A 15,223-nucleotide genomic window follows, 5' to 3' on the forward strand; every position below is an offset into this window, starting at 1 on the left:
GTTGAAACTGCAATTGACATGTGCAGAAAATGACCCTATATCTAGTTTTCTTATTATTTTTTTTATTTTTCTATTTTCTTATCTTGCCCTAACTTTAATTTTTAGTTTTCTTCTCCAGTTTTCTTTATTTCTTTGTACTCCTTCATTTCTATACGTTTTTGATGCTATAATGCCAACGTTGTATTAGGATGATTCACGGGAGGGCTACTTCCCATGAGCTATGCTTCAGCCCTCCCGCTTCTACTAATTTTTTTCACCTTTGTGTGTTTGAATTATACTTTTTTAGTTTTTTGGATGAATTAGTAGATTCAAAAAAATAAAAAAATAAAAGGGTAGTATGTTTTATGCACCTGTACCTCAGTGTAATTTGACCTTGAGAAGCGCACTTCTGTATGTTTGGAACTGTACACTGTATACATGTGTTTTATTGTATAAAATGTAAAAAAATACAGATTATTTTTAGTGTCATCGCTTCTTGGGATTGGACAGTGTGAATCAGGACGGTGACTCACGGGGTGTTGATGACGAGTCGATCCCACTGGCCCTTGATGTCCTCGTCGGACGGCTGCTCGGTGATGTAGAGACCGTCGAATTCAAGCTTCCTCGCAATCTCCTTCTCCCTCTTGAACACCACCAGAGGAACCTACGGGCAAACATAATAAGATGGGCGATTAACACTTTACCTTACACAATGGCAAGCAATTCGCCCATTGATATGGAGAAAAACATCAAGAGTAAACCCACCTTGAGGAAGCAGTACCCGAAGAGACAGACGAGTGAGATGACGGTGTGGAAAACAGCGAGGAAGCGCAGCGTGGGTAACATGTAGCCGGTGCTCTCCTGCAGGACAAACTCATCCATGTCGAAAAATGTGTTCTCCTCATCATTATCTTCATCGCCGTCCCAGGTGTCCTCCTCATCTACCTCAGCTTCACCAGTGACCTAAAGAGCAAAGAGAAGTTACCACAATATACAATGAATAGTCCACAACTAGTATAGGGTCGCTGCGGAGAAAACTGTTTTTAAAAAGAACGAGTTTCTGGGGTAGAGGTAAAAGTTCCAAGAACACACTATCAATTAAGTAAAGTTATGAAAAGGAAAAAATTGAATTTTGCAAGTAAAAGGTTAAAAAAGACAGGTACTGCCCCTGGAGATTATTGTCACCAGTGTCAAACTAAAAGGTAGGGTAGGTAAGAATGGAGAGACCAGCTCGAGTGCGATAGAATTAGAAAATACACAACCGGAAAAAATGTGCCCCTTCCTTACAGAGCCCCTCCTCCAACACACACGAACGCACACATGACCAATGAGGGCACGAGATAAGTTTGTGCACAGATGGAAGGCAGACAGGCAGGTAGGACATCCAGTTACTTTAGCCGGGCCGGCTCAGATGATTGGTCGTGCTTTTTACAGTACCACGGCTTCCACAGATGAAATTATTTGTACGTATTTATTGTCAAAGCATTTAATATATTCATTGCTATCTGGATGTTAAGAGCATTCCATGGAATATAACAAAAAGTGTTTCTGAAGTGAATTACCTACCCCACCTTTAACTTATTTACATCCTAAATGTACAGGAAAAAAATATGAAATAAACTTACATTTGCGAAAGATTTGTAATTAAAAAAAAAAATCAGCACTTTATAAAAAATAATAATTATAAAGACATTTTGTTGTCCTATAGTTGACCTAGAATGCTTACTCGGTCTGTGAGGGATCATCACATTGAATTGTTATTTGACCGGCGCTTTTTCATTATCATCCTCTTTTAAATGCACAATAATAATAATAATAATAGATTAATTTTGTTAGCGCTTTTACCGGTGCTCAAAGACGCTTTACAGATATAGTGAAAAGAAAATAAATACAATACGATATTTATTTTCCAATGATCTTGGAATTGATGCTCCGTTTAGAAACGTGACTTTCATTACCTTGTAGAAGAGAAGAATGAAGTTGATGGCGAAACACACAAACAGAGCCAGGAAACGCACGTTGTAGAAGTTACGAGCCAGCAAGTTCTGCAGGGAAGAGTTTGAATAAGACCAACTGTTGTGACCTTCATTATCGCCTTTCCACATTCTGAAGACGAGGGCTCACCAGCATCTTGGTGACGAAGATTTTCAGAAAGGCGAAGATGCTCAGCATGAAGGACGGAGACGCGTCTTTGGGGGGACTCGCTTTGGCCTTCGGCTTCTCCTCCGCCACCGGCTCCTTCACCTCCACCTCCTCCTTCTTTGGCTTGTCCTCCTTCTCCTGGTTCTCTGAGCTGGATTCAAAACAGTTGGTTTTATTGTGTTTAAGGGGATCAACTATTTTCCTCTCACTTAAGTCTACTCACTCTGCTTTCTCCGGCTCGTTCTCGGGGGCTTCAACAGGCTTAGCAGCAGCTTTCTGTGAGGGGAATGAAGTATATTCATGAGCTGAGCGAAACTAAACAACAGATATCTAAAACATTTAAAATCATAAATATATTCAACCAGAATCAGAATACTTCATTCATCTTGCGAATGTGAACGTTTTCTCCATATTCTTTATATAAAACATAAGAAGTTAAAGGTCCCCTGTTATACTGTTTTTCACCAATATATCACAGGTCTCAGATATATACAGAACATGTCTCTGAAGTGTTCAAAAACACCAAACAGATCATTGCAGCATTACCCATAATCCCCTCTGTTTCAGCCCTGTTTCCAAAGTGCTGATTCTCTGTCTGTTACTTTAGATGAAAATAAGGAGCCCCTCCCCACGCCCCTCTGAGAGATGTTTGGTTACAAAGAACTCAATGGTGCTCTAGGAGGAGATTCAGGTGATAAGGGGGGGAGGGGGGGGGGGTTACCTTGGTTGGTGATTGGCTAATGGTTACACAAGACAAAACATCGTTATGACATCATAAAGTGGCCAAAATCTGATCAGCTCATTTTCAGACAGGTTTTTATAGAAATGGATCAGGACAAAAAGAGAGAGAATCTTTGTTCCTGAAACTTTCAGAGTCTCTTTACACAGAGGGGACACATGTTGATGAAGAAGAGGGGACACATGTTGATCTACTGTATAAAAGACGTGGATTTTGCATAATAGGTGCCCTTTAAAGTCAAAATGTACAAACCTTCTTGTGTTCAGAAGTGGAGATCTCTGCGCTCAGCTCAGAAAAGTCACCCAGGCCGAGCTCCACATGTTTCCCTCCTTCCTTCTTGGGAGCCGACAGCATCTCCAGCACGCTGTCCACTTCTGTTGCGTCTCCTGCAGGAGCCATGGCCGTCTCTAAACCTCCCGACGACTCTATGGCCTCCACTTTCTCTCCTTCAATCGCATCTCCGTGTATACCAAACTGGGTTGGGTCGGGCATGTTCCCGAGGATGTCCGTCACCTTTATGTTCTTAGCCCCCTCAACCAGGCCACCGCCAAACATGGAGGACCAGATGACGTGGAAGAACCCGAAGATGAGTCCGTAGATTCCCTTGAAGAAGCCGGTGAAGAGCATCCAGAAGAAGGAGAAGAAGCCGGTGATGCTCTCCTTGATGCTCATCTTCTTGATTTTCTTGAACTGCTTGGAGAAGTTTTTAATGGATAATGTTTGACGTACGTTGGAGATCTTCCTCTTGACCGAGCGGCACGCGGTGGTGAAGGCTGAGGCAGACTCCAGGGCGCCCTCTTCCTCTCCCCCCAGCTCGTCCAGGAGGCTGTGTGCATCGTCCTCTTCCTCCTCCTCCGGTTGTTCCACCACATCCGGCTCGGAGATCTGCGAGGCCAGCTGCATCTCAAAAATGGTGTCCTCACAGAAATTGACAAACATCTCCATCTTCTCGCTCTCCGTGCCCTCGTTGACCACGTCAAAGATGAACTGACGCTTGGACTCTTTGACCTGCGGCTTCTCCCACTGCTCGCGGCTCGACTCGCTGATCTCGAAGTAAACCCTCTCGATCCGCTTCGCGCTGCCCATGATTTCAATACGACCCAGGTAGGGCTCGAAGTAGCTGAGTACGCTCCCCGCCAGGTCTAAGAAGGTGGCGAGTCTGGAGTCGTGCGGCATGTGTTCCGACAGGTTGGTCAGCAGCACCGCCACGTTGAAGCCGATATCTTTGGCCGGCTCGTGGAAACGCTCCACAAAGTCAATGTAGTTGAACATGTCATTCTCGTCGGCCTCCGCGCACGAGAGCAGGAACTCAATCTCCGTCTGGCTGTACTGCATCTGGGACTCCATTGACTTCTGGAACTCCTTCTTTGAAATAATGCCCTTGAACTCAGGGTCGTTCTCTTTGAAGGTGTCGGAGGACGTCAGGTCCTTCAGTTTGAGGAACATGTCGAAGAACTTGAGGATCATCTCCACGTTACTGGAAGACTCCACCAGGGTGTCCACCATCTGCTTTCCAATCATTCCATTCACCACGTTACCTAATTCACACAAAGACAATGCATTATGTTCTGTAAAATACAATGCAGGCTTTTAATAGAACTGTGAGTTGTTTTACAAATATTTTGAGATGTTTAATCAAAAGAGTTGAATTGTATTTTAATGTCTTTGTCAGCAGCTCCTGGCTCTTACCCTCTAGCAGAGACAGCAACATGACCACCATATCCTTCTGTAAATCCATCAGCTCCTTCAACAGCTCAGTCTGACTGGCGTCCTACAAGGAGATTATAGTTGTTCTGTTAAAGCTTTGTGCTGATGGAGTTTTCCCCAAACAAGACAAGGTTGTTCGGATCGTTAATATTTACCCTTCAGCAATGCATTCTTAATGGTTTAGTGCTATAGGCTTTAACACCACCATGTGTGAAGTAAACCATGACTACCAAGGTTATTTAAAACAGTATAAACAAGGGATACATATTTCACTTTTAACACACATTGCGTTTCAATCTTTGTGGGTATTTATGTAATGAACTTTAGGACATTAGCATTGCATCCCTGCATGTTAAATGTTGTTATTATTTAAAACGAGATGCTTTACAAGTAGAATAATCCCAAGGTTTATTTTACCTGAGAAAGCTTCATTTGCATGTTGGCAAAAACATGCAAGAAGCCCACAACTGCGTCCCACAATCTGCTGTGAGCTAAACTCTGCTGGTTCCCAATACACGGGCCCTGAAGGAGAGAGGAGAGAAAATACACATCAGGAAATATTGGATGAAAGTCATTCATTCTAAACATTGTGGATTTAACAATGTTAAAAACCTACCTGAATGTACTCAGTCAGCGAGTTGAATATCTGTTTGGCAACAGATAAAGCTTTGGAGAAGTTTAGTCTTCCTGTCTCATCCATGACATCTTTGCCAGAGTAGTACCAGTAGAAGTCACTGATCGATTCCTAAAAGCAAGATCACATCGGTACACAATAAGTAAGTAATGGCAAGAACATATGTTGTGCCTTTAGATTTGTGTTGAACACACCTGAAGACGGAGCAGATAGTCAACGGTGCTGATGATGATGTTGACCGTGGTTGTGTTTCCAGTTTGTGTTCTCAGGAAATTCTGGAAATCTGACAGAAAGATATATTTTCTCATCCATGTCCCTCCCTATCTTTTGCACTACCATGCCCTTGTGGCTAATGCGAAATGTTGTTGTTCAAACAAAATGACGTTTAAGTTGTCAACGAAGAATTATATTAAACCTCACCTCCATTGTGGCCCTCACAAAGAAGTTGCAAAAACCGGAACAGATCTTTAGTAAACTCATCATTTTGTAGCACTTTGGAACCTTAGAGGGAAAAGACATCTTAGTGAATTCAACAACGACCCTGTGCAAATGAACTAAGGTGATTATTTACTCAACATGGAGTCTGATTATAACTGAAACACCCCTTTGAAGCAATTAACATGAGGCAAGCAAGTCAGGTTTCATGTTGGACGTTCAGGGCCTTTAGATTGCAGGTTCGAAACTGAATCCAAAGTGATTTTAATTGAAACAACAACGAAATGCTCGGACATTTCCATAAGCTGTAGGAAGCCTGATAACTTTCACATGTAGGCATGGATTGAGCCCTGATGTCATTTCAAGAAATAAACGGCGGGCAAACACGGTTATACACCTCACTTAAAAAAAACAAAACGGGTAATCCAGTTAAAACAGCTAAACGAAATGAGCACAAATACATTTCTGGAAGCAGATAAAAACCATGTGAAAGTCAGACGTCTGTATGGAAACCAGCTTTGTGAAAATCCAAAGCAAGACAAAGCTTTGCTCAGGTTGCGGAAGAGTCCACAGACCTTTCAGTCAAACCCTTGAGAGGTGGCACTGATAGCCTTGGAACAACAGATTTGAGCATCAGCAATAGGATTTGCGTTAGTAAATGTTAACATGAAGGGAATGGGAACAAATAACAAACAGACAATGAATTGTTGAAGATCCACCGTGTGCATGCACAGTTTGTCCGTACAGACATCTGGGTGGGGGAGGCCGGGTACCAAATAAAGCAGGAGTATGGACCACAGACGAGACATTCAGAGTGGAAGCAGAGCCATATCAGCATGATCTAGGTTTGCTATTTACCCCGATGATTGTTGACTGCCGTCGATGTTTTTTTTTAAATGACAGGAAGGAGACAAACAATACACCAAGACATAATCAAAAAGAGAGGACATCCGAGTTACAATACAAAGAATTATGAATATTTTTGGCTACGAGTGAAAAACGAAGTCGTGCAGTTAAAATAATAGTTTTAGACGGGGAGCAGGAGAAATGATAGGCCTGGGTTGTGTCTGGGTTATATTTTGCTAGATGATTACAAAATGAGAATTCAGTCATGGTGAGAAATCCATTAAAGCTACAGAGACACGAGTAGTAGCAGTGATTGTTAAACACAGAACTCGGTGGAAATGTTTAGGACTGAATGATGAAAAGACGGACATAGTTGATGTGGAAGCTTTAAGAGATTGTGTTGAGAGTTGGAGAGAGATTTGCTTTAATGCTGGACCATGTCCTAAAACCAGGTTTGTAGTTGTAACCACTCACAGAACCCCTGCTCTGAAATACAAGACAGGATAAATGACTACCTTAATATCTCAAAGACTTAAATCCATGCTACATATAAGACAGTCCTATAATACATTGACAACTCACACCTTCTATTTTCTATTTCAAAAGACAACGTAAAAGACAACACACCGACGACTTCACTGACTGTAGCGCAAGCAGCAAACTATCTGATTAATCAAAATCACATTGATAGCAATGCAATTTTGATTATTCATCATACATAAATACAGGGTATATGCAAGAATCCTGAAGTCAAATGTAAGACCCTTTTTAAGACCCTTTCCATACATTTTAAGACCTCATCGCCACTTTGAGTTTTAACCGGTTACCTTGGCGACACACTTTACCTCATATTGACTATATACAGTATTGATTGTCGTTCCTCCTTATCTTCCAACCATTTGGACGCAGACTTGCATTTCCCCATAACGATGTTGGTTAACAACCGGCTTAAACGGACCTTCGCGCGCTATCAAGCAGTGAGCGTGCGATGTCCTGTTCAGATGACGTCAGATCCAACGTGATGCCATAAATAAACTCCACAGAATCACACTACACACCTACGCAATGATTACATTCAGGCAGACTGTAGAATACAACCTCTTTGGACAATTTATATAGTTATTGAAAACAAGCTACAAAATGTAATACCTTGGAAAATGCCGTTTTGAAGACCCCGCGGACACCCTGAAATAACTACTTATTAGGAACTAGCATTGATTAACAGCTTTAATAGGACACCAAGGATATCCAGTTGTCATGGTTCAGCATTAGAAGGGGAGGAGGAAAGGATAGGGTCTTTTGTTTCCTATTCTAAAGTAAAGCTTTTCTTTAACAGTAAGGATCTACTGGTCTTTAATCAAACATGTGATGCTCAGAAGACTAATGAACGGGTTTAATCAAACAGCTCACTTTATAAGACTTCCTCAACTTACTTGAACCTTCTTCTGACACCATGCCAAGTCCTTCTGCTTTGTTCTGCCTCTCAAATGCATTCAAGTCCAAGACACTAAGGAAAGTAAACAAACAAGTGATATAGAAGTACTTGATGTCTGCACAGAAATTCCTTTTTGTGGTACAGATAATATAACAGCACCTGCAAGACTGCATCAGTCCTGAGAGACCCTTGAAAAAGCCTGCATCTCTTTTCTCTTTCAGGTAATCCAGCATTTTCTGGAAAAAGAGATTAAATGCATTAACCATTTAACTATCAAACATAATGTAATTTATGAATATGTTGTGAGTATTTACATGAATGGATGGATTGTATGATTACAGTGATACAGTTAAAAGCACAAATAGATCATTATAGTTGAATATTTGAGCTGTATAATCTCACCTGCTGCACTTGCACATTGCCACCATTTAAAATGGAGATTCCCAGTTTGAGGGTGCAGGTCACCATGGGGCCCAAACGACCTGATGAAGAAGGAGTGATGTCAGATAAAAGAATGTCAACGACAACATTCTGAAGCAGGTTTGTCTGATAATAAACTAATCCCCGCAACAAGTCAGAACTTTTGCAAAATGAAATGTGTGTGTGTGTGTGTGTGTGTGTGTGTGTGTGTGTGTGTGTGTGTGTGTGTGTGTGTGTGTGTGTGTGTGTGTGTGTGTGTGTGTGTGTGTGTGTGTGTGTGTGTGTGTGTGTGTGTGTGTGTGTGTGTGTGTGTGTGTGTGTGTGTGTGTGTGTGTGTGTGTGTGTGTGTGTGTGTGTGTGTGTGTGTGTGTGTGTGTGTGTTTGTAATAATCCGGCAGTGGCTCAGTCAGTAGGGGCTTGGACTGGGAGCCGTAGGGTCGCCGGTTCAAGTCCCCGAACAGACCTAAATATGGAGTGTGGACTGCAACTTGGAGAGGTCCCAGTTCACCTCCTGGGCCCTGCCGTGGTGCCCTTGAGCAAGGCACCGGACAACCCCCTTCCTGTAACTGACGCTCAAGTGTGTTTGAACTTTGTTTTATTTTGTTGAAATGATAAGAGTTCACTTTCTGGAAGTCATGTGACCTCTAGCCCCGGATGTTTATATTGTGTTTGTGAGAGAGTAAAAGGGCGCTAAAAGTGTCAACGATGTAATAACATAATTCTACTACTAGGCGAACACGTTTTCACGGTGTTTCATAATTGTACAAAGAAAAAAATTAACGTGATTGTGGACATCAGTTCGATGCGTAATGTTCTTTCAAGACCAGAGTAGTTACACTTCCCCCCCCCCCACTCCCATTGCTCCCCGAGCGCTGTTCAATAGCTGCCCACTGCTCCTAGTACTAGACTGGTACTAGGATGGGTTAAAAGCAGAGGCCAAATGTCACTGTGTGCTCTGCATGTGTGACCATTAAAGAGGGGTTTCATCCCTCCGATTCCCGATTCTAATAACAAGGTTACATTTAAAAAGGTATCAAAACACACTTTTTGATTGTATTTACCTGTTATTTGAAGTGATTTTTAGTTTTTAGGATGACTTTCAACATCTGTCCAGGGACTACAGACGAAAAATAGCCTGTTGGCTAACTCTGTCGCATTTACAGAAATGTCAATCAATGTGCACTGTCCCTATCAAATACATATATAAATAAATAAATAGCTGCTTAGGGCTAGCAGTAAAATGGTCTAATAAGTATTAATTGTTGTCCCTATTTTCATCAGCACTGTAAAACATGCATTTGGACCTCATGGGACCCAATGTCATTTTGAGATACCTCAAAAGAGTCAAACGTATATCACCAAGGTGAACCTCAAAAAAGTATGGCAGCAAATTAAATGTAAACTAATATCAAAGGGTTCAAGAGGTTGAACAGTCAGCGAAAATGCCGTCTTCAGGGGAAAAAGCTTTTAAAGTAACAGAATCATTTTCTTTAAGCTGCCGGCAGAATGTTGAAGCACAGGAACGTTGAGCCTTATCATCGTTACCTTTACTGGCGCTGATCATCTGCAGCACCATCTCTGCGGCCCCGCGGGCGTGCAGCCTCATCTGCTGATACAGGATCTTCTGCTTCTCCATCTCTTTTTCCTGAGCAGCCACACACACACAGCAGCCACGATGATCAATCAGCATGAACCTCTCGTTTCTTCACAGGTAGCAGATATTAACGTTTCTGGTGAACGGTGAGTAATGGGCTAAAGGACCAGCGCGAGAGCATACCTCAAAAGTCTTTTCTTTTCCTTCTACTTCCTCTTCTTCTTCCTCCTCATCATCCTCTGCACAGCTCTGAAGACACAAAAGGCAACATTCATTCACAACTCCATTTTCATGTTAACTCAAGTCTTACTAGATTTATTTTGACATAAAAAGAACTTGGTACTACCTTCGCCATCATGTCTGCATACGCTATATACAAAGGGTCTTCTTCCAAGTAACTAAAAAGAAGTGAAAGGTAATCACAATTTATAAAGTTAACTATAGATATTCAAACTATATTTTATAACACAACATGCAAAAAGAGTACGCACGGCAACTATGGATTATTTGTTTCATCTATCAATCCTTTGATTATTTACTCGATTAATGAATTAGTCGTTGGTCTATAAAATGTGATAAACTCATTTATGATCTCGACAGCATTTTAAAAGCATGCTCATTGTAACATTGACTTCGGTGGTTGAACTCCCTCACCTTCTCTCTGTCAGAGCGTTGTGGCTGAAGTGGAGGATGAGTTGGTGGAGAGGGTCTGGTTGGACCTCAGCCACCTCCTCTTCCTCTTCCTCCACAATTTTCATCGGGGTTTTCTGCAGGAGTCCACAGGTGTGAATAGTTAGCTCTGCCCAAGTCTGATCTGATCATTAAATCGTCCCTCTCAGGAAATATCTTTGTTCTTAATCTTCACAAACGTACTGACCATTGTGCACATTAACACATTTGTCAAAAAACATTCAAATAAGTCAGAAACATTCAACTAGCACCGGCATGCAGATGAGTTTTGGTCATGTTCAGGCGATCCGTGGAAAGGACAGGGCGAGGAAGTTAAGAGTGGAAGATGAACAGCACTGGAAAACATTTCTCAAATACATGCAAGTTACAGCAAACAGATGCAAGCAGTCAGCACATTGGTGGTATGACTGAACATGGAGAATGACCCTGACGGTATAAGAGCCTGACAACAGCTACACAAACTAAGCAGACAGATTTGTAAAATAAATCTGACACTAATAAAAAATAACCTTCCCCAACAACAAGCTGCTGTATCTAAGGCTGTGCTTAATTCAATGGTTTTTGAGTCTTGATGAATTTGCTAGATCTAATATGAAATGTGATCTCCACGTCACTACGCGAGCATGCCACTGACGTCACGGCCACAGAACGTACTGTAACGCCACCTTCACACTTACACTACAGACTTACAGAGTACAGGGAAAAGACAACTGATGGGTTGGATCCAGATCTGACAGCCAAACAGCTAGAGACTCCTAGTGAATGGCCCTCCTTACCACTGCGGTCAGAAAGGCAAAGCCTGCTTTTCTACAGCTGTGAGCGCCGGAGCTGGCCCTGTGTCTCCTGAGTTGGTCATGCAGCCTCTGACCCCTGACGGATCTCAGTTTGGATGCTTTTGCGCGCTTAGAGCGGGGGCCGCCCCTGGGTGCTTTGGGCGAGGTCCCCACCCGGGCGCGCTCCCAAGGCTCGACGGGCGCGGAGCTAAAGAAGCATTCGGCAGACAGGACTGGCAGAGGGGGGCCAACGCAGGGCACGTGGGGCAAGGGCAAGGCGAGCCCAGTACTTACTGCCAGATCCTGTACTAGCTTCTCCTCAAAGGAGTATTCCTCTGCCTCTATCCAAAGTCTCTGATAGGCCGGGATGAAGAAGTTGATAGCGCGATGCCTGGGGAGGGGGGAGGTATGGAGGGGAGTGGGGAGGGAGGTACAGTGGCATTAGGGCGGGTACTGGTGAGTTTTTGGAGGAGACAGGAAGGAGAGATGTCAGGGGAAGGAAGGGGTTACAGGAAGTGCATTTCAGGCAGGGTGGTGATTGGTCAATGTGGGACCCACTGGCTCTTCTGACTGGTCATATTTGGTCTATAAAACAACTGCAGTTCTTTTTGTAAAGTTGTAAAATTCATTAGAGGAGCATGCACATTTTAGGGGGGATGTGCAGTTTTCCAACAAACCAGTGCTTTAACAGATTTTATTCGAGCGATTTTTTTGAATTGATATCATATATTTTATTTGACAAAAGCTGCACGGATATGTTGTAAAACTGCACAACCTTTGGCAAAATGTCAAATAAAGAAATCATCAAAATGGCAGGAAGCAAAATAACATAAAACAACTTTAATACTGTATATTACTACTAATTTAATTGATTTCTTTCTGTCTTTCTTCTTCTCTCCTTTCTTCATTCCTTCCTTCAGAGTACACCTGAAATGAGACAAAAGCCTGCAGCTCGCAGTTTGTTTCCACTTTCCAAATAACTTTGTTACAGTCAATTCTTTGGCTCTTTCTAGCTGACCAATCAGAATCAACAGTGCAGAAACAATCGGTTGCTGGGCAGAGTTCAGTCCACAGCCTGGTGGATGAAGGGGGGGTTGAACAGATGAAGCATTCGCCCTGTAGTTTCACTTTACCGTCAGCAAGGAGAACAGGCGGTCAAAGCTGGAGGCTTTGAACGCCCTTTCCAGCCAAACCTCCCGATAGCCATTCAGGAAGTAATTATTATTTTTGTATCTGAGGGAGGATGAGGTAGTATTATGCAAGAAAACAAACCAGAGGAGAGAATGTCATTAGGGCGGCGATGAGGGGTTTACATGGGCACACAATCAAGAAAAATAATGCCCATGATTACTTGGTGGTTGATTGTTATGTACGGTTAGATTGAAACAAAAACAATGTCTATTTCATTATTGACATTGTATTTACGTTTCAGAAATCCACACAAAGTGTAAAGGAAACCCTCACCTAGGGAGATTGTAGAGAGGAGCCATCCGGAAACAGGCCACCACAGCACGCTTACGCTGTTTGGACAGCAGCTTATGGTACACAAGCTTCTTATTCCTCAGAGGCTGCTCCACCTGAGGGACGAGACAAGACGACAGCCAAATGAAAATCGGAAGGTGCTTGAAACTGTATTATGTAAAAGAAAATACTAAACTTAAAATTGTATAGAAAACTAAAAATAGCGTATTCTAATCTGCTATTTCTTATCTTCTCATTTCTGCCAATTGTATTTTTTTTAATAAATTATCGTTTACACATATGTTTTATTTTTTTATTTCATTTTAATTGTTATAATTATTTATTATTACATAAGTGTTTTTAAGTTAATTTTTAAATATTACTATCGCTCCTTGTATAGTATTCATTAGGTACATTTACCTGCGTTAAATATTATTAAAATCAACTGTAAAAAAACGAATTATTTAAAAGATAAAACAAGAGAATCATAGTCATTTCTTTCTGAAAACAGCAACTAATAAATGAGCATAGAAGAGGTGTTTAATTTAAAGATTGTTTAATAATTGACCACTTGAAAGTACTCACATAATTAGAACACTCACATAAGCATCCTTTTGTTCCCTTACCTATCATGTCTTACCCAAGTAACTACTGTCGTGTCAAATTATCTTTGATCTACTTCTACATATGAAAAGCAGATACTCCAGATGCCTTTCTTCTTCATCCTGTTGTATTGCTGTGAGAGCTGTGTGTCTACCTGCTCCAGGTGGAAGACAGCAGCTGAGATGCTCTGCACTCGGTCCACGGTGTGTTCTAAGTTAGCGGGTTCCTCGCTCTTCACCACCACGTCTTTGTACAGGTTCATCTGCCACTGGACCGCCGGGTCTTCACACTACAGCACAATAACATCAATAGATAAACAGCAGCTTTGAAAGGATATTACTCAAACCGCACACAAAACACGATCTCACCTTGTCCTGGAGATGGAAATTCAGGCGCAAGTGTTCCTTCACCTCGTCATCTGTTTCTTTCTATGAAGGGTATTCAAAAGAAAGAAAATGCAATGAAAATATAGCTTTCATATTTGTAGTTCTATAAACACTGAATGCCTATAGCACCAAAGATGGTTAACCTCTGACTGACATAATGAAATAGAAGCTGAGGTCTGTAAAGCCAATAAAGACAATAGTGACCACTGTGAGTTAAAGTACAGCAACATGTACACACAGTACAGTAGAGGCACCACTCTGGCTTAAGCAGTGGTTCTCAACTGGTCAGGCCTCGGGACCCACTTTTTTCCTTTGTCAATAAATCACGACCCGAAATGTTGAACCACTCAAATCTATTCAACAAAAATTTGTTTTTTGCTTTTCAGCATACAATATTAATTAAAGTGAAGTACAGTGCATATATCCCTTATATCCCTTCACAGAACTAAGGAATACTTTTAAAAAGGTTTAATGAGATGATGGAATCAAAGCTGAACTTTATAACATAAAAAGGTAAACATGCTGAAAACCCAACCCCAGCAGGGGGTCTGGGGGGATTCTCCCCCAGGAGATTTTTAGAAATACTAACATATAAACTACCCATTCTGGTACACTCTGAGAAGAAAATAAATAAATCTATTGCTTCTCGACATATTAATATTTTATGCCATTTTTTGTTTTTCTCTTTGTTCTGACAGCTTGCTGCTCCACACCGAGAGAAGAGCAAAGAGGAGATACATAATAATAATAATACTAATAATACTAATAATGCATTACATTTTTGTCTGTGTCTGTGTGAATTACTTTAAATTGTGGGTAAGGGTAGATAGCCCCCATTGTCCTGTGACCTGTCAATCATCAAACCGGGGGTCATATTTCATTATGTGTTCATTTGTATCTGAAGTTGTACCCATGGATGTATAAAGAAGAGTTCTACTGCAAAGTTATTCTCCGTGGGGACTTCCGCCAACAATCTTGATTCTGATTGGCCAGAAGACTCGAAAAACATCAGCAAAGATGTTTTATTGAGAAGATGATCACTACGGGACAGAAGTTTTCAAAGCCGTTTATGGTCTCCGGTACTTCCAGTCCAACCCCTACTGCATGCACAGCGTTAGAAAATCGGGCCTTCAAAATAAAAGTTTGACTTTTCCCCCAATCTTTTTCAATTTTTTTATTATCACCCACTCGAAACGGGTCCTCGACCCACCAGTTGAGAACCACTGATCTACAGTATATGTACGGTTAGATGATTTTGAAAGTTGAACTTTTCTAAAAGGTACAAGTTAATTAATATCATCTATGATTGAATCAAATGATAAGACCTTTAAGATAAGGCCCAATAAGGACAGAGTAATAAGAGATAGAGTACATGTGGG

At 41.6% G+C, this 15,223-nt stretch overlaps 1 protein-coding gene across 1 annotated transcript in view; it reads right to left on the bottom strand.

Annotated features, from left to right (window-relative positions):
• The window catches only part of ryr3 (ryanodine receptor 3), a gene marked incomplete at its 5' end in the record, with an annotated part of 124,643 nt that overhangs the window by 9,278 nt on the left and 100,142 nt on the right, over positions 1-15,223 (bottom strand). The window contains 22 exon segments of the mRNA XM_079643761.1: positions 513-643; positions 745-942; positions 1,938-2,024; positions 2,104-2,272; positions 2,345-2,397; positions 3,113-4,398; positions 4,550-4,631; positions 4,985-5,089; positions 5,184-5,312; positions 5,396-5,484; positions 5,622-5,702; positions 7,916-7,989; positions 8,077-8,153; positions 8,320-8,399; positions 9,883-9,982; positions 10,115-10,180; positions 10,278-10,329; positions 10,586-10,698; positions 11,689-11,785; positions 12,859-12,971; positions 13,613-13,747; positions 13,827-13,886. Of these exon segments, the coding sequence (XP_079499887.1) occupies positions 513-643; positions 745-942; positions 1,938-2,024; positions 2,104-2,272; positions 2,345-2,397; positions 3,113-4,398; positions 4,550-4,631; positions 4,985-5,089; positions 5,184-5,312; positions 5,396-5,484; positions 5,622-5,702; positions 7,916-7,989; positions 8,077-8,153; positions 8,320-8,399; positions 9,883-9,982; positions 10,115-10,180; positions 10,278-10,329; positions 10,586-10,698; positions 11,689-11,785; positions 12,859-12,971; positions 13,613-13,747; positions 13,827-13,886 (3,377 nt within the window).

Source organism: Notothenia rossii (genome assembly GCF_949606895.1).
Source record: "Notothenia rossii genome assembly, chromosome: 8".
In the NCBI taxonomy this organism is placed as follows: Eukaryota; Metazoa; Chordata; class Actinopteri; order Perciformes; family Nototheniidae; genus Notothenia; species Notothenia rossii.